This window comes from Aquarana catesbeiana, linkage group LG12 (assembly GCF_042186555.1).
Source record: "Aquarana catesbeiana isolate 2022-GZ linkage group LG12, ASM4218655v1, whole genome shotgun sequence".
Taxonomy (NCBI): Eukaryota; Metazoa; Chordata; class Amphibia; order Anura; family Ranidae; genus Aquarana; species Aquarana catesbeiana.
Genome location: NC_133335.1, coordinates 225,720,749 through 225,738,797, shown reverse-complemented (window position 1 = coordinate 225,738,797; position 18,049 = coordinate 225,720,749). Strand labels below are relative to the sequence as shown.

Below are 18,049 nucleotides of genomic sequence, written 5' to 3'. Positions count from 1 at the left end.
CCTCCCAGGGAACACAGTTAACCCCTTGATCGCCCCCTAGAGTTAACCCCTTCACTGCCAGTGACATCTTTACAGTAATTAGTGCAATTTTTTTTAGCATTGATCGCTGTATTAATGCCAATGGTCCCAAAAATGTGTCAAAATTGTCCGATGTGTCCGCCATAATGTCGCAGTCACGATAAAAAAAAAAAAAAAAAAAAAAAAAAAAAAAAAAAAAAAATCGCAGATTGCCACCATTACTAGTATAGAAAATAAAATAATAGTAAAAATGCTATAAATCTATCCCCTATTTTGTAGACGCTATAACTTTTGCGCAAACCAATTAATATACGCTTATTGCGATTTTTTTTTTACCAAAAATATGTAGAAGAATACATATCGGCCTAAACTGAGGAAAAAAAATATTTTATATATTTTTGGGGGATATTTATTATAGCAAAAAGTAAAAAATAATGCGTTTTTTTTTCGAAATTGACGCTCTTTTTTTGTTTATAGCGCAAAAAATAAAAACCGCAGAGGTGATCAAATACCACCAAAAGAAAGCTCTATTTGTGGGGAAAAAAAGGATGTCAATTTTGTTTGGGTACAGCATTGCACGAATGCGCAATTGTCAGTTAAAGCGCAGTGCCAAATTGCAAAAAGTGCTCTGGTCAGGAAGGGGGGTAAATCCTTCCAGGGCTGAAGTGGTTAAACTGAAGGAGTTGTTTTACAAGGTGATCGTTTACAATCACTTTAAATATTGCATAAAGTTATAGGTACTGAACACAGTGATATAGTATATATAAGTTATATTATACAGGAGTGACATCACCGCTCTCCAGATATAAGTTATATTCTACAGGAGTGACATCACCACTCTCCAGATATAAGTTATAGTATATAGGAGTGACATCACGGCTCCCCAGATATAAGCTGCATATTAGATCTCTTATAGTGATTTATACAAACCATTGTGATTCCGACGATTAGAGGTGTAACAAAGAAGACGGGAGGCGGAGCCTCCTCCTGTACAAGTTTATGGAAGGAGTAGAACAGGTCCGCCCAGCACACGCACCAAAGCAAAACGCCAATCAGCTGAAATACACAAACCAATAAATATTTTATTACATGTTTCCAAAATATTCCAACCACCTCTTCACTGCCTGAAATATGAGACTGTTAGAACTTTTGTATAAAGACCATTGTGATCTTCAAGAACAAAATGATTGATGCTGCAGGAACTCCCCTTGTAGGAATACCTCCCACTGGCAGCCTATTTTAAATCTCAACTGGTGTGCAGGGGAGGATGACAATTAAAGTTGGGCTACAGACAGATCATCATCACTGAGACAAAAAATGATGGCTAATCCATATCGTTGTCACCAAAACAAGGGGTGAGGGGAAAACTTTTAATGGGGACACCCGCTTTGGTGACACCTTTCTCTAAGAGGGAAATTCCTATCACTTTATAGAGATTTGCTTTCACTTAGGCAGGCCATAGAGTGCGAATTTCTTCCTGCAAACACAGGTTGCAAGAAAATAAGTTTGCACAATTCCCCCATCAACACAGACAGTGATGACAGGGGAATCCCTCCTGCCGAGACATTGTATTACTGTCTTCTGCATTGGGAACAGCTCCCTCTGCCCCCTGGGAGAAGACAGTGATTATTGCTAGTGGCTATAGCAGCCACTACCGATAATGGCAAGCACGGTAAATCCGGCAGGCTGATTGCACCTAAATTGATCGATCAATCAACTTGGTACATTCAGCCTGCCCATACATGGTTTGAATCTCTGCCGGTTCGTGGGGAACCGGCCTAGATTGAAACCGTCTATGGCCGACCCTAATGTTTCATCTAGAAGACAGGAAGTGAAGAGAAATAACCTCAAAGGGCCACAGACTGGAAATTGTACTGACAAGAAACAAGAAGACAGTAGGAGAGAGCAGAGAGAAGTCCTCTTTGCCCTGTTGCTGCTCCTCTACTGTCCAATCAAAGGCTGGGGGTGGGGCTGTTCTTTTAACTGTAATAGAGAAAATTATGTCATCTTCTTAACTGAGTTGTGTGGTTGAGCTGTACAAATCTAAAGACTTGATGACAAAAAAACATCGTCTTGAGATTTAAAAAAAAACGATTTGATAGGCACCTGAACGACCACAACATACAGGGATGTAGCACCCTGATGTTTAGGCAGGGTTGCTATCAAATTTAGTTGCCAGGTGATAGTTGCCTTGGCCAATTGTTAGGAGATCAATTGATTTCACCCTAATTCTGGAGTTGCTGCTCTCTTCTGTCACTAGGTGGCGTTGTAGCTGGTAACATTAGATAAGACAAGGGCATAGCAAGGACAGATTAGGAATGAATGGGGTGTCTCAGCCAATGGGCAGGGATTTTATTGGGTCCCTTGGCCTTCTGGGAGAGCCTATTTATTTGGGTGGAGTCAGGTGATTGGGGTTCTGTGCCACCTGGACAGCTGTCTGGGTGGACGTGTGTTGTATTGCCCCGTGCTGCTAGGCCAGAAACCTAAGGCCTATCCCGGGGACATCTGGCGGATAGGTAGCATAGGGTTGAGACTGCGGGGCTTGTTGTCCAACCAGAAGTAACGGTTCCACCGACCAGGGAACCAGTTGTGGTCGGAGGTGGAGGGGAACCTGTCGCCACTAAGGGACCATCCACTTTGCTACCGGAGACCACTGTGAGTAAGCCAAGGCAAGTACCAGAGCAGACTTCTTGCCAGCCGGGGATGGTGAAGAAGAGGGAAAACTTCTTCACCGGGACAGCAGAGATGACGCTTGCGGAGCACTAGTGAGTGCCAAGCCAGGGACCTAGTGTGTTAGTGGGGGTGACGCTTGAAGAGTATCCGTGAGTGCCAAGCCTGGGACCCAGCAGGAAAGCGGGGGTGAAGCTTGAGGAAGATATTGAGTGCTAACAGTGGAAGAGCTCAGGAGATCCAGTGGCCATTGGATCTGAAGTCTAGTGAGAGAGACTGGGAGCTCATGAAGATCCACAGTGAGTGATGTTGGGATAAGCGAAGGACTGTTCATGTTGCAAACAGTTGACTTCAATTGCCGTTAGTAACCGCTACAAGGTTGATGCCATAGGAGACAGCGGTTCTACCTATACAGAAGTGGTGTCTGGCTGGAGGCCTTCACCTGTATAGCTGTCTGCCTATAGAAGTCTTGGAGTCTGCCAATTATCTTTGCATCTATCTAAGGGTGTCCTGGCCCTAACCCTCTCTCCCACAGTTCTGTTTAATACAATACACCTACTCATTATTGTTTAGCGCTACACGTTTTTGCTGTTTTTCATATATACTTAGTTGGTTGTGTTAGCGGCTTTCTATCTCTTTTGTGAGCAGCGCAAAATTATTTTGCACATATAAGAGACAATAAATCTCTTTGCATTCAAAAAGTGTCTGGCACCCACCTGTTCATCTTGCCTTACACCCATAATGCCTTGTAACCCACTCTACACAGAAGGATGTCGGCTGTCCCTGACTCTGGAGGTTACCATTAGGCCTCAAGGGGCCCGGGACTTTGCTACAGGGATATACAATGTAATAATGACATAAGAGAACACACACAGGTTGGAACTGGTGTGTCATTTTTTCAACATCACCTACTATGTAAAACAAAACAAATCCTTTAGCAGATAAAACCGCTCTCATATACAATACATTTCATCTGACAGAGAGAGAAAAAGACAGGATGGGTGGGGAGGAGAGAGAGCGAGAGAAAGAAAGAGAGAGAGAGGGTGGTAGAGACAGAGAAGAGGGGAGAAGGTTGGGGGAGAGAGAGAGAGAGAAGGAGGAGGAGGAGAGAGCAGAGAGAGCGAGAGAGAGTGAGAGAGGGAGAGCGAGAGAAAGCGAGAGAGGGAGAGCGAGAGAGAGCGAGAGAGGGAGAGCGAGAGAAAGCGAGAGAGGGAGAGCGAGAGAGAGCGAGAGAGCGAGAGCGAGAGAGCGAGAGCGAGGGAGAGCGAGAGCGAGGGAGGGAGAGCGAGGGAGGGAGAGCGAGGGAGGGAGAGCGAGGGAGGGAGAGCGAGAGAGGGAGAGCGAGAGAGGGAGAGCGAGGGAGGGAGAGCGAGGGAGGGAGAGCGAGGGAGGGAGAGCGAGAGAGGGAGAGCGAGAGAGGGAGAGCGAGGGAGGGAGAGCGAGAGAGGGAGAGCGAGGGAGGGAGAGCGAGAGAGGGAGAGCGAGGGAGGGAGAGCGAGAGAGGGAGAGCGAGGGAGGGAGAGCGAGAGAGGGAGAGCGAGGGAGGGAGAGCGAGAGAGGGAGAGCGAAGGAGGGAGAGCGAGGGAGGGCGAGGGAGAGCGAGGGAGGGCGAGGGAGGGAGAGCGAGCGAGGGAGGGCGAGGGAGGGAGAGCGAGGGAGGGCGAGGGAGGGAGAGCGAGGGAGGGAGAGCGAGAGAGGGAGAGCGAGAGAGGGAGAGCGAGAGAGGGAGAGCGAGGGAGAGCGAGGGAGAGCGAGAGAGGGAGAGCGAGGGAGGGAGAGCGAGGGAGGGAGAGCGAGGGAGAGCGAGAGAGGGAGAGCGAGGGAGAGCGAGAGAGGGAGAGCGAGGGAGAGCGAGGGAGAGCGAGAGAGGGAGAGCGAGGGAGAGCGAGAGAGGGAGAGCGAGGGAGAGCGAGGGAGGGAGGGAGAGTGAGGGAGGGAGAGCGAGAGAGGGAGAGCGAGAGAGGGAGAGCGAGCGAGGGAGAGCGAGAGAGGGAGAGCGAGAGAGGGAGAGCGAGAGAGGGAGAGCGAGAGAGGGAGAGCGAGGGAGGGAGAGCGAGGGAGGGAGAGCGAGGGAGGGAGAGCGAGGGAGGGAGAGCGAGGGAGGGAGAGCGAGGGAGGGAGAGCGAGGGAGGGAGAGCGAGGGAGAGCGAGGGAGAGCGAGGGAGAGCGAGGGAGAGCGAGAGAGGGAGAGCGAGGGAGAGCGAGGGAGGGAGAGCGAGGGAGAGCGAGGGAGGGAGAGCGAGGGAGAGCGAGGGAGGGAGAGCGAGGGAGAGCGAGGGAGGGAGAGCGAGGGAGGGAGAGCGAGGGAGAGCGAGGGAGGGAGAGCGAGGGAGAGCGAGGGAGGGAGAGCGAGGGAGAGCGAGGGAGGGAGAGCGAGGGAGGGAGAGCGAGAGAGGGAGAGCGAGAGAGGGAGAGCGAGAGAGGGAGAGCGAGAGAGGGAGAGCGAGAGAGGGAGAGCGAGGGAGGGAGAGCGAGAGAGGGAGAGCGAGGGAGGGAGAGCGAGGGAGGGAGAGCGAGGGAGAGCGAGAGAGGGAGAGCGAGGGAGAGCGAGGGAGGGAGAGCGAGGGAGGGAGAGCGAGGGAGGGAGAGCGAGGGAGGGAGAGCGAGGGAGAGCGAGGGAGGGAGAGCGAGCGAGGGAGAGCGAGCGAGGGAGAGCGAGAGAGGGAGAGCGAGAGAGGGAGAGCGAGGGAGAGCGAGGGAGAGCGAGAGAGGGAGAGCGAGAGAGGGAGAGCGAGGGAGAGCGAGAGAGGGAGAGCGAGGGAGGGCGAGGGAGGGAGAGCGAGGGAGGGCGAGGGAGGGAGAGCGAGGGAGGGCGAGGGAGGGAGAGCGAGAGAGGGAGAGCGAGAGAGGGAGAGCGAGAGAGGGAGAGCGAGAGAGGGAGAGCGAGAGAGGGAGAGCGAGGGAGGGAGAGCGAGGGAGGGAGAGCGAGGGAGAGCGAGAGAGGGAGAGCGAGGGAGGGAGAGCGAGGGAGAGCGAGAGAGGGAGCGCGAGGGAGGGAGAGCGAGAGAGGGAGAGCGAGGGAGGGAGAGCGAGAGAGGGAGAGCGAGGGAGAGCGAGAGAGGGAGAGCGAGGGAGGGCGAGGGAGGGAGAGCGAGGGAGGGCGAGGGAGGGAGAGCGAGGGAGGGCGAGGGAGGGAGAGCGAGAGAGGGAGAGCGAGAGAGGGAGAGCGAGAGAGGGAGAGCGAGAGAGGGAGAGCGAGAGAGGGAGAGCGAGGGAGGGAGAGCGAGGGAGGGAGAGCGAGGGAGAGCGAGAGAGGGAGAGCGAGGGAGGGAGAGCGAGGGAGAGCGAGAGAGGGAGCGCGAGGGAGGGAGAGCGAGAGAGGGAGAGCGAGGGAGGGAGAGCGAGGGAGAGCGAGGGAGGGAGAGCGAGGGAGAGCGAGGGAGCGAGAGAGGGAGAGCGAGGGAGAGCGAGAGAGGGAGAGCGAGGGAGCGAGAGAGGGAGAGCGAGGGAGGGAGAGCGAGGGAGGGAGAGCGAGGGAGGGAGAGCGAGGGAGGGAGAGCGAGGGAGGGAGAGCGAGGGAGGGAGAGCGAGGGAGGGAGAGCGAGGGAGGGAGAGCGAGGGAGGGAGAGCGAGGGAGAGCGAGAGCGAGGGAGAGCGAGGGAGAGCGAGGTGAGAAAAGGTGAGAGAGCGAGAGAGAGCGAGAGAGAGCGAGAGAGAGCGAGAGAGAGCGAGAGAGAGCGAGCGAGGAGAGAGAAGAGAGAGAGAGAGAGAAGAGAGGGAGGGGGGGGGGGGAGAGAGAGAGAGAGAGAGAGAGAGAGAGAGAGAGAGAGAGAGAGAGGGGGGAGAGAAGAGAGGGGGAGAGAAGAGAGGGGGAGAGAAGAGAGGGGGAGAGAAGAGAGGGGGAGAGAGAGAGAGAGAGAGAGAGAGAGAGAGAGAGAGAGAGGAGGGTAGGCGAGGGGAGTGAAATAGAGGGGGTAAGTGAGGGGAGTGAAATAGAGAAGGTGGGTGGGGGAGAGAGAGAAAAATAGGAGTGAAAGGAGTAGGGGAGAGAGGTAGAGAAAGGAAGGGAGAGAGAGAGAATAAGGGTGGGGGGAGAGAGAGAAGGTGAGTGGGGGTAGAGACAGAGGGGGAGGTTGGTGGGGGGGAGAGAGAGGAGAATGGGAGAGAGAGAAAAGGTGAGTGGGGGTGAGAGAGAAGGTGAGTGGGGGGGGTGTCAAAAGAGAGAGAAGGGGGACAAGAGAAAGAGGAGTAAAAGGAGAAGGGGAGGGCAGAAGAGAGGGGGGGGGGAGAGAGAGAGAGAGAGAGAGAGAGAGAGAGAGAGAGAGAGAGAGAGAGAGAGAGAGGTGGGATGGGGGGGGGGGGGGGAGAATGCAAGAGAGGAAGAGAAAGGGGGAGGAGAGAGAAGGGGGAAAAGGTGAAGGGGGAGAAGGAGAAGAGAAAGAGGGGGGGGGGGGGGTGAAAGGAAAAGGGGAGGCGGAGAGAGAGAGAAAAGGGAGAAGAGAGGGGGGGGCAGAAGGAGAGTGATGGAGGAAGATGGGGATGAGGGCTGAGAATTGGGGTACATGGAGGGGGAGATATCTCACCGTTTTGACCTTGCAGAGCACAGACAGCACAATATATCCTCTTCTATTATATCTTAAATAAATAATATAAAAAGGGAGCACAGCCCAGAGGTAGATGCAGGGGATCCAGGCGATGATGGTGTTCTGGAAGCATGGCGTCAGATCCGGGGAGTCTGTATAAAGTGTCAGGTTGGCATCCTGAAATGAAACACAAGAAATTTATACGTTTTATAAACTTGAAATGTCGTTCAATGTGAGATTCATTCATAACTAAAATTACTTTTTCTAAAGTTTTTATTAGTAAAATAATCCCAAACTTTGTTTCCAAATGTAATGGTGGGGATGGTTCTATTGGTGCCTGGAAGGGAGATCTAGGACACAGGCGTATCCTGTTTTATGTTAGCTGATCACAGTGACAGCCATGGGACTGCTGGAGAAGTCAGCTGAAAACATATCTCCCCTCCCCCCACCTATATTTCCAGTTCAAATGACTTCCAGGAACTATTTCTGCATAAATGTCATTGAAATCTCTGTTCTGGAGTCCTGAAGAGCCCTCCAAATTCCACTGTACTGAGATGTCAGCGCTGGGTGACACAATATCCCATTAATGAGGAATCTGACGGATCTCAAATTACTGCTCTCCGTCCTCCTTAAAGTAAATGAAGCATTTAACCCGCCGGAGGATGAATGCGCCAATTGTTATATAATGTAAAACAGACCAACTCTGCTATTAATCAATGACCTGAGTCTGAGAACACCGCGCCAAATCAGACGCCGGTATGAAGATCAATACACCATATGCTGGACCAGGACCAGGAGTATTTTAGGAGAGGAGAGTTATAGGGGAAGGAGCAGAGTCATCCAGCAGTGCAGAGTATTTCAGGAGAGGAGAGTTATAGAGGAAGGAGCACAGTCATCCAGCAGTGCAGAGTATTTCAGGAGAGGAGAGTTATAGAGGAAGGAGCAGAGTCCTCCAGCAGAGTAGAGTATTTTAGGAGAGGAGAGTTAGAGATGAAGAATCAGAGTCCTTTAGCAGAGCAGAGTATTTAAAGCGGGATTCCGGCCAGCTAAAAAAAAATTTTAAAGTCAGCAGCTACAAACACTGTAGCTGCTGACTTTAAATAAGTAGACTTACCTGTCCTGGGTGCCCGCGATGTCGGCCGCCCGAGGCCGACCCGTCCCTCGGCTCTCGGGTCCCGGCACCGCCATCCTAGGTAAGGGAAACAGGCAGTGGAGCCTTGCGGCTTCACTGCCAGTTTCCTGCGGCGCAGCGCTCTGTGAATGGCCCCGTGGTTTTCTGGGAACACACACAGTTCCCAGAAGGCAACGGGGCCGCTCACCGAGGAGCAGAACACGCCGCGGAATAGGAAGAGGCAGATTAGGAAGACAGCCTAGCAACAAAGGCCCTCCACTTTAAGGAGAAGAGAGTTATAAAGGAAGGAGCAGAGTCCTCCAGCAGAGCAGAGTATTTCAGGAGAGGAGAGTTATAGAGGAAGAAGCAGAGTCCTCCAGCAGTGCAGAGTATTTCAGGAGAGGAGAGTTATAGAGGAAGAAGCAGAGTCCTTTAACAGAGCAGAGTATTTCAGGAGAGGAGAGTTGGGTAGAGGAGAGAGGAGAGTTATAGAGGAAGGAGCAGAGTCCTCCAGCAGTGCAGAGTATTTCAGGACAGAAGATTAGGACAAAGAAAATAATTTTTTTATCTCCATAGGTGTGCGCAGCCTATTGCATTAAGGTGTACACCCCAAAGCTCAAAAACGAGTTATTAATATTATTATTATTATACAGGATTTATATAGCGCAAGCCGTTTGCGCAGCGTTTTACAACATGAGGGCAGACACTACAGTTACAATACAATTCAATACAGGAGGAACCGGAGGGCCCTGCTCCTTAGAGCTTACAATCTAGGACACGCCTTTCTCTGCAGCCTCAGCTGCACTGGACAGGGAATGAATGGGAAGTGCTCTGTGCTGAGCGGCTTCCTGTCCATTTACAAACTGAAGCACAGTAAAACACAGTTTACTATGCTTCAGTTATGAATATAGACAGTGAGCAAGTGTGTTTACCATGTTCATTTAGAAAAGGAAGCCACTGGTAAATGGCATATTTACTAGACCCTTCCCCCACTCCATCCTGAAACATGGAGGGAGGAAAGCCAGCAGCACTGCGGCGTTGGGGGTGGCAACACGGGTGAGGCAGTAGGGGGAATCGGCACCGCACGTAGTGATTATGGTGTGCCCAGGCACACCCCCTGTGCATGCCTATGTTTGTAGGTCCATTAAGGTCAATGCCAACAGCAACTCAGAAGCAAGTCATAGCAGTAGGAGATCTTGCTCCATCTGACTTGCTGAGTCTGTCTTTCCTGTAGATGGGCCTCTATGGCTGTCGGAGGGACAGGAGGGTGTTGCAGTGTGACGACAGTGGATTATAGGGCTGTATTTTATATCTCGGTCTCCATTTTTGGATTATGTAACCCAATTCCAGATAAAAAAAATTTTAAATTGTAAATTTCTGGCAGGAGTTTTGGGGAAGTGGGATGTGTACGGCTTCTACAGAAAACCTCAGACAGTCTCATCGATCTGCGCAATGGTCGGCTCCGCTCATCATATTCCAATGAGAATATTTTGCATATCCAAATCCAAAGAAAACGGATGAGCAAATGTGACCGCACATCGCAATAAACCCAGAAGGAGAAGTACATAGAAGACTGCAGATTACTGATAAAAAGAGAACATTTGCATAAGAACAATACTCCGCGGTGGTTTATTAATATCTGCTCAGAGGACAGTGCCAGTTGTCGTGGTGCCAGAGGTTAAAGGGAAACGCCAACCAGAGGGAAAAAAAAAAAAAAAAAACACCATTTAGACTGGAATTAATGGAAGCGCATTAAGCACTTGACCTCCGGAAGGTTTCACCCCCTTCATGACCAGGCCATTTTTTGCGATTTTGCACTGCGTTACTTTAACTGACAATTGCGCGGTCGTGCGACGCTGTACCCCAAAAAATTGATGTCCCTTTTGCCCCACAAATAGGGCTTTCTTTTGGTGGTATTTGATCCCCTCTACGGTTTTTATTTTTTGCGCTATAAACAAAAAAAACAGACAATTTTTAAAAAAACTAAACAATATTTCTTACTTTCTGCTATAAAACACATCCAATAAAAAAAAATGTAAAAAAAATCTGATTTCTTCATCAATTTAGGGCAATATGTATTCTGCTACATATTTTTGGTAAAAAAAAAAAAATCCCAATAAGCGTATATCGATTGTTTTTTCCAGTGTTTCACTGATCCCCCCTAGTCGCCGCGGGGGACCCTCTTGGTGACGTCTCATGTCCTGTACACGCCAGGTTTTGGGTAAGCAGCTCTGCTCTTTTTCCCCCTATATCTTTATTGTCACTGACTTTTTGGTATCAAATGTTGTTATCATTATAGTCTATTATATTGGCATTGATTACTTGTCAATCAAATTACAGATATTCTCCTGACGAAGCGGCATCAGTCCACGAAACTAGTAGAGATGCAAACCGTGATCAACTATCCCACTGTGATCTCCCCTCTTTGGGGATTATTATTTTGGTGATATACATGGATTGTTACCATGCTTTTAACCTGTATTTGACCAGTTTGTGTCATTCATTTTGTACTAATAAATTTTATATCAGTGAACCTTCTTTATACCTGTCTATCCATTTGAACTCACTTTCTTATACTGTACCGAGATAGTCTAATTTCCCCTGTCCCATAAGTGACGCTTTCATTTTTTTTTTTTACAGGTTACCTGTTTAGGGTTACAGAGGAGGTCTAGTGCTAGAATTATTTCTCTCGCTATAACGTTTGCGGCAATACCTCGCTTGTGTGGTACGAATACCGTTTACATATGTGTGCGCGACTTACGTACGCGTTCGCTTCTGCACGCGAGCATGGTGGGATGGGGGAGCTTTAATTTTAATTTTTTTGTCTTATTTATTTTATTTTTACACTGTCCCTTAAAAAAATAATTTCTTTACCACTTTTCTTCCTATTACATCCATTGTAATAAAAATAAGGGATGACAGGTCCTCTGTATGGAAAGATCAGGGGTCTATAAGACCCCAAATCACTCCTCTGCCTTTGAAAGCAAAAGATCCAAAAAAAAATAAATAAATAAAAAAGGAAAAAAAAAAAACTGATCTTTTAAAAAAACAAAAAAAATTGTTTACGTCCGCCCTAGACTGGAAGGGACGCATGACATTGCTCCGGTCCTCCTAGATCATAGAGGCGGGGAGAGATGATCCGGTCTCTCCTCACCTCTGTTACCAGTTGTGCCAACCAGAAGATTGTTTCCTGTGCTCGCCGGTAAGAACGTTAAGCTTGAGAAACACCGGCGAGCGGTGGGAGGGGGATACGACCCCTCCCGCTGCTTCTAAAAGTGATCCAGTGGCTGATCAGACGCTCAGATTGCTTTTATTATTATTATTAGTATTATTATTATAATACAGGATTTATATAGCGCCAACAGTTTGTGCAGCGCTTTACAATGTAGAGGGGGGACAGCACAAATAACAGTACAGTTCAATACAGAAGGGACAGGAGGGCCCTGCTCGTGGATGAATTAATTAGGAAGGTCTGCGCTTAGGACGTGTATGAAGACCCTGCTCGTGGAGCTTACATTCTAAAGGGAGTGGGGAGGTGATACGAAAGGTAATAGCTGTGAGGGATGGTCTGATGGGGGTGGCTGCGATACAGTTCTTAGGTGGGTGTGGGATAGGCTTCCCTGAATAAATGAGTCTTCAGGGATCTCCTAAAGGCGGACAGGGTAGGAGCTGACTGGACATATCAGGGCAGAGAGTTCCAGAGGATGGGAGAGGCTCTTGAGAAGTCCTGGAGGTGAGCATTGGAAGAGGTAACTAGAGGAGCTAGAGAGCAGGAGGTCCTGGGAGGAGTGGAGGGGGCGATTTGTGCGATATCTGCAGATGAGGTTGGTGATGTAGCTGGGGGCCACGTTGTGGATGGCCTTGTATTTTGTGGTTAGTATTTTGAATTTTATACGGTGGGGTAGGGGAAGCCAGTGAAGGGATTGGCAGAGAGGGGCAGCAGTCAGGGATCAATTAGTGAGGTGTATGCGTCTAGCAGCAGTGCTCCTAATAGACTGAAGGTGGGATAGCCTGTGGAAGGGTAGGCCAATAAGGAAAGAGTTGCAGTAGTCGAGGTGGGAAATAACTAAGGAGTAAACAAGTTGTCGTGTGGTGTCGTTAGTCAGGAAGAGGCGAATTCTGGAGATGTTGCGGAGGTTAAGGCGGCAAGATTTAGCCAGTGATTGGATGTGGAGGCTGAAGGAGAAGTCAGAGTCTAGGACAGTGATGGCGAACCTTGGCACCCCAGATGTTTTGGAACTACATTTCCCATGATGCTCCACTACACTGCAAAGTGCAGGAGCATCATGGGAAATGTAGTTCCAAAACATCTGGGTGCCAAGGTTTGCCATCACTGGTCTAGGATTACACCCAGCCCCCTGGTACGAGCAGAGGGACCAATGGTTGTGCCGTTGATCTTAATGGTAAAGTCACGGGAAGGGGATCGGGGAGGAGGAAACATTACAAGCTCTGTTTTAGAAAGATTGAGTTTGAGAAAGTGGCGCGACATCCATACTGACATGTCATTCAGTACATTTGTGATCCGTGAGGAGATCGAGGGGGTGCAGAGATAGATTTGGGTGTTGTCGGCGTAGAGTTGGTATTGGAAGCCATGGGAGGTTATCAACTGGCCCAGCTAAGAGGTATAGGAGTGGCCCAAGGACGGAGCCTTGGGGTACCCCAACAGAAGGGGGAAGAGGAGCGGAGGAGATGGTGTTATATGTGACACTGAAAGTGCGCTGAGAAAGGTAGGAGGAGAACCTTTTATGAGAAAGAGAATCTCTGGCTGAATAAAAAAAATAATTCCGAGGTTATGGCTGACAGCCATAACCCCGGTAAACCACCTCAAAGCCGCAATGTATATACGTATTGTGGTCTTTAAGTGGTTTATAATTTATATAATGTACAACCAACACAGATGATCAGTTATGAGTTCTGGTTCTAGTACTGTATGTGATAAGGAAAAAGAGGAAGTGAGGGAGATAAGATTATCTTATCAGCAGTCTTAATTTAAGAACAGTGGAAGTTATTGCAACAAAGCACAATAGAAAGCTAAAATTACCTTAAAAATGCTAATGTTTTAGCGTTTTCTGCCGGCGTTTAGCACAGTGTGTAAAGCTACGTTGGCATTAAGGAGCGGTGCCACCGGCGGCCTTAACATCCAGTAAACAGCTAGTTGTTAAAAAGCGGGCCAGAAAGCCAGCCGGGCGTCCTTAACAAAGGTTGAGTCATCAGCTGCCAGCGGGGGTAAAAATAAATTGCTGGCAATAAAAAGAATTATGAAAAATACAGCGTGGAGTTCCCTCCACCAATCCATACCAGGCCCTTTGGGTCTGGTATGGATTTTAAGGAGAACGCCACGCCAACATAAAAAGAAAAAAAAAAAAAAAAGTGTGGGGTCCCTCCAAAATCCAAGCATTCAGGAAGGGGGAGGGAGCTAAAGCCCCCCCCACCTGAACCTTAGCAAGCCCAATCCCCTTAACATGGGGGGTGCACAGGGGCGGACTGATAACTCATGGGGCCCCCGGGCAATAGGAGATTATGGGACCCCCAGGCAATCAGAGATTATGGGGCCACACAGTATACACATACACAGTATACAATCACACAGTATACACATACATGTACACACAGTATACACAGACAGATGTAAAAAAAACACAGATTTATACATACTGTCCCTGGTTTTACTGAGGCTGGCAACCCTGATGGGGCCCCCTAGTGGCCCAGGGCCCTCGGGCAGTGCCCGAGTGGCTCAATGGTCAGTCCGCCCCTGGGGGTGCATTAGGGCAGAAGGGCTCTGCCCCCCCAAAAGATGGGTCATTGATGTCACAAGGGGTGGGGCCACTCAGTGACATCACCGGGTGGCCACGCCCCTTAGTTTATTTAGCGTCTGGAGGTGGTGGAGCTGTCAAACCACGTCGGGTGCAGACTTTTTTTTCTTTTTTCATTCTTTGGGTTGGCGTTCATTATGATCGACGATGGATCTGGGAGACATTTATTATAAAAAAAAAAAAAAAAAAAAGACAAACAATGCCCCCTAGATCCATCATCAATCATGATGAACGTCAACCCAAAGAATGAAAAAAAAAACAAAAAAAACAAAAGGACTTGTTTTGTATGTGTTTTTATTTACTTTTTGCCACATTTTTGGTGAATGAGTAGGGGTACAATGTACTCCTACTCATTCACAGAAGGGGGAAGGGGCAGGATCTGTGGGCCCCCTTGTTAAAGGATGCTCCCAGATTCCAATAAATCACCCCCGTGACCCCACAACCACCAGGCCAGGGTTGTGGGGAAGAGGCTCTCGTTCTTGTCAACCTTGGGACAAGGTGCTTTTGGGGTGGTGGAGGGGAATGAACCCTCCCTGCCCCAAAGCACCCCCCGTGGTAAGGGCATGTGACCTGGTATGGTTCGGGGGGGGGGGCTCGTTTGCGCCCCCCCATCTTTCCTGGCCTGCCAGGCTGCATGCTTGGATAAGGACCTGTATAGATTTTGGGGGGAACTCCTCTGTTTTTTTTTTTTTATTACATTTTTTTATTGCCAGCAATTGTTTTGTTTTTTTTTACATTCAGCTGTCAGGTGACTGGGGGAGAGGAGACCAAGACTAAAAGGAGACTATGATCTCAGCCTAAGTAAAGTCACAAAGTCGAAGACAGCTTTTTTTCTTTTTTATCGTGAAGACTTGTAAACACAGTAAATGGTCCAACAGACAGAGAGTACATGAAAAATCGTGGATGACAACTTCTTTATTGTGGATAATTCATAAAATCAAATGCAATACAACAGGAGAAGTGAGACCGCTAATGCTGATAATTAAGCACTTTATAGCGTGAAATGCGTTAGTGGTCTACACACGGTGTATATCCATAATATCAAATGCAATACAGCCGGAGTGCAGACATCTAACGCATTTCACACTATAAAGCGCCTAATTATGATCAGCATTAGTGCTCTCACTTCTCCTATGGTATTGCATTAGATATTATGGATACTACAATAAAGAATTTGATTTTATCGGCGTGTGGTCATCCACAATTTTGCACATGGTCTGGAGAAGGATGGGCTCTTTGTAGCTGGACGGATGAGGGTGGACCGACCGGCATTACACATTGTCTGCAAACAGTTCCTTTCCCATAAATGATGGCTGTTATCTGATTGGCCGTTGGACTGGTTATATGAATCAGCTCCACGTCTGATGTTCTTCCCATGTCTAATGTACGATAACAAATCACACCGAATAAACAGCTTTGTAAAATATTTATACAACCATGAAGGCGTCCTGTAAGCGAGGAGAACGCGTGTCATCCCCATCCTGTAGATTAGCCACCCCAGATATTCATCTCGCTGCGATTTTTGTTGCTGTAGCAACAATCGTTTAATATTTAATACTGATAAATGTTTTGTTACAGTTTAACTCTAACGCTCTGGGGGAAATCATGCGCTGACTCAAATCAGATTTCTTTTTGCACGTAGCTACGAATGCAATAAAAAAAAATAATCTAAAGATGTATAAATAGGTGCCGGAATGAAGACACAATATTATATCTGATACTGCGACACGGGTGACTACAGATCTTACCTGTGCGGGAACTATTCACAATTGAAGAATGAATACTGTGTTATATAATTTTGGGGTTCGGTGTCACCGCTATCTGCAGAGCGTCCAGCAGGGGGCAGCAGGTGTCACTGCAGGTCAGGTCAGGACAACGTTCATCCAGCTGAATCGCACACACACCCAGCAGCCTCCATATTCATTAATCGCCCCTGGCTGTTATCAAAAATCAGCAAATCTATTTGTATGTCCACCCTTTATCTGGCCTTCTCGCTCTATAAAGGCCAGTTTCACACGGGCTTCAGCTTGCATAAGAGCAGCAAATGAAAGTTTCAGCAAGCTTTTGGCAAGCTTCGAGCAGCTTTCTCTTTAACCTTTAGAGCAGTGGTCTCCAAACTGTGACCCAAGGGCCAGATGCGGCCCTTTGCTAGCCTTTATCCGGCCCTTGGGGCACTATTCCTCCCACTGACACCAGCAATGGGACACTATTCCTCCCACTGACACCAGCAATGGGAAACTATTCCTCCCACTGATACCAACAATGGGGCAGTATTCCTTCCCCATTGATACCAATAATGGGTCACTATTCCTCCTACTGACCACCAGCCCTGAGGCCATATTTATTTTCACTGGTGCTGGGCCCGGAACATTTTCTACCCCCGATGGCCACAATCCGGCCCTCCTAAAGTCTGAATGACAGTAGACTGGCCCTTTGCTTGAAAAGTTTGGAGACCCCTGCTCTAGAGCACCCTTGTTGTATATAAGTTGCACCAGGAAGACGTCACATATGATGAAACATGTCGGGCGGAGCTTCGCGCCGACGTCATTATGCCCCACGTGACCCCGGAAGTACGGGTGTCTTTTTTACAATTTTTCCCGGCTGTTCTTATGATCGTTGCGGCTGTACCCGTTCGTTTTTTAGTAATAAAGGCTACCCCTTTTTTAAACATTACTACACCATTGGAGTCTTTTTATCTTTCCGCGCTGGTAACTTATGTCACAGTCCGCCCTTTAGACGTGAATTCTTATTTTCAAGTTGGATACTGTGGAGGACTTCCAGCCACTGCCGGAGAGCTCCAGGGACAAGGAGGACCTATAGACCCTACAGAGGGCTAAGTCTGCTGGCGTATATGACCTTGCCCTTTAGGGGGTCCACCAGTTCCGGTAAGAGTCCCCACATACTGAGTGGGTTCTTTCGATTCAAGATACCCCAATCTCCTTGGTGACGGTGGAAGTGACTTGGAATACATCACCCCATTGGAATCACCCCCTTTCACACTGTGGAATCTTTTTTGTGTGGACTCAATTGGTTTTTCATTTGGGGAAAGCCTAATTAAAGGTAAGCCAATGAGGAGGGAGTTGCAGTAGTCAAGGCGAGAGATAACCAGGGAGTGAATCAGGAGCTTTGTGGTTCCATTGGTTAGAAAGGGACGTAGTTTAGAGATGTTGCGGAGGTTGAGGCAGCAAGCTTTGGAAAGTGATTGGATGTGGGGATGAAAGGAGAGTTCAGAGTCCAGGATAACACCTAGCACGCTGACATGTCGGGATGGGTGGATGGTTGTGCCATTGCTCTTGACAGATATGTCAGGGGAAGAGGCACGTGGGGGAGGAAATATTATAAGCTTGGTTTTGGACAAGTTGAGTTTAAGGAAGTGGTGTGACATCCATACAGATATGTCTGTTAGTAAGTTAGTGATGTGTGAGGAGACTGATGGGGTGAGTTGAGGGGTGGAGAGATAGATTTGGGTGTCCTCAGCATAGAGATGATTTTGAAAGCCCTGAGAGGCTATCAGCTGACCCAGGGAAGAGATGTAGCTTGAAAATAAAGAGGTCCAAGAACAGAACCTTGGGAGACCCTGACAGAGAAGGGAAGAGGAGTGGAGGAAGTAGAATTGTAAGTGACACTGAAGGTGCGTTGGGATAGGTAGGATGAGAGCCACTGAAGAGCACAGTCACGGAGACCGAGGGAGTAAAGTTTTTTGAGGAGGAGGGGGTGGTCAACCGTGTCAAAGGCAGTGGAAAGGTTCAGAAGTAGAAGTACAGAATAGTGTCCCTTGGTTTTTGCAGTTAGTAGGTCATTTGTGAGTTTTAAAAGACCAGTTTCTGTGGAGTGTTGAGGGCGAAATCCAGATTGAAGGGGATCAAGAAGGTTATTCTTAATGAGGTGGTCACTCGGTTGTAAACCAGGTGTTC

General features: G+C 48.7%; 1 protein-coding gene across 1 annotated transcript in view; it reads right to left on the bottom strand.

The window, feature by feature from the left end:
• ABCC3 (ATP binding cassette subfamily C member 3) overlaps window positions 1–18,049 on the bottom strand; it is a 124,107-nt gene that overhangs the window by 61,641 nt on the left and 44,417 nt on the right. The window contains exons 2-3 of the mRNA XM_073606799.1: window positions 7,212–7,388; window positions 949–1,074 (exon numbers count right to left, since the gene is read on the bottom strand). Coding sequence (XP_073462900.1) covers window positions 949–1,074; window positions 7,212–7,388 — 303 coding nt within the window. The remainder of the gene's footprint in view (window positions 1–948; window positions 1,075–7,211; window positions 7,389–18,049) is intronic.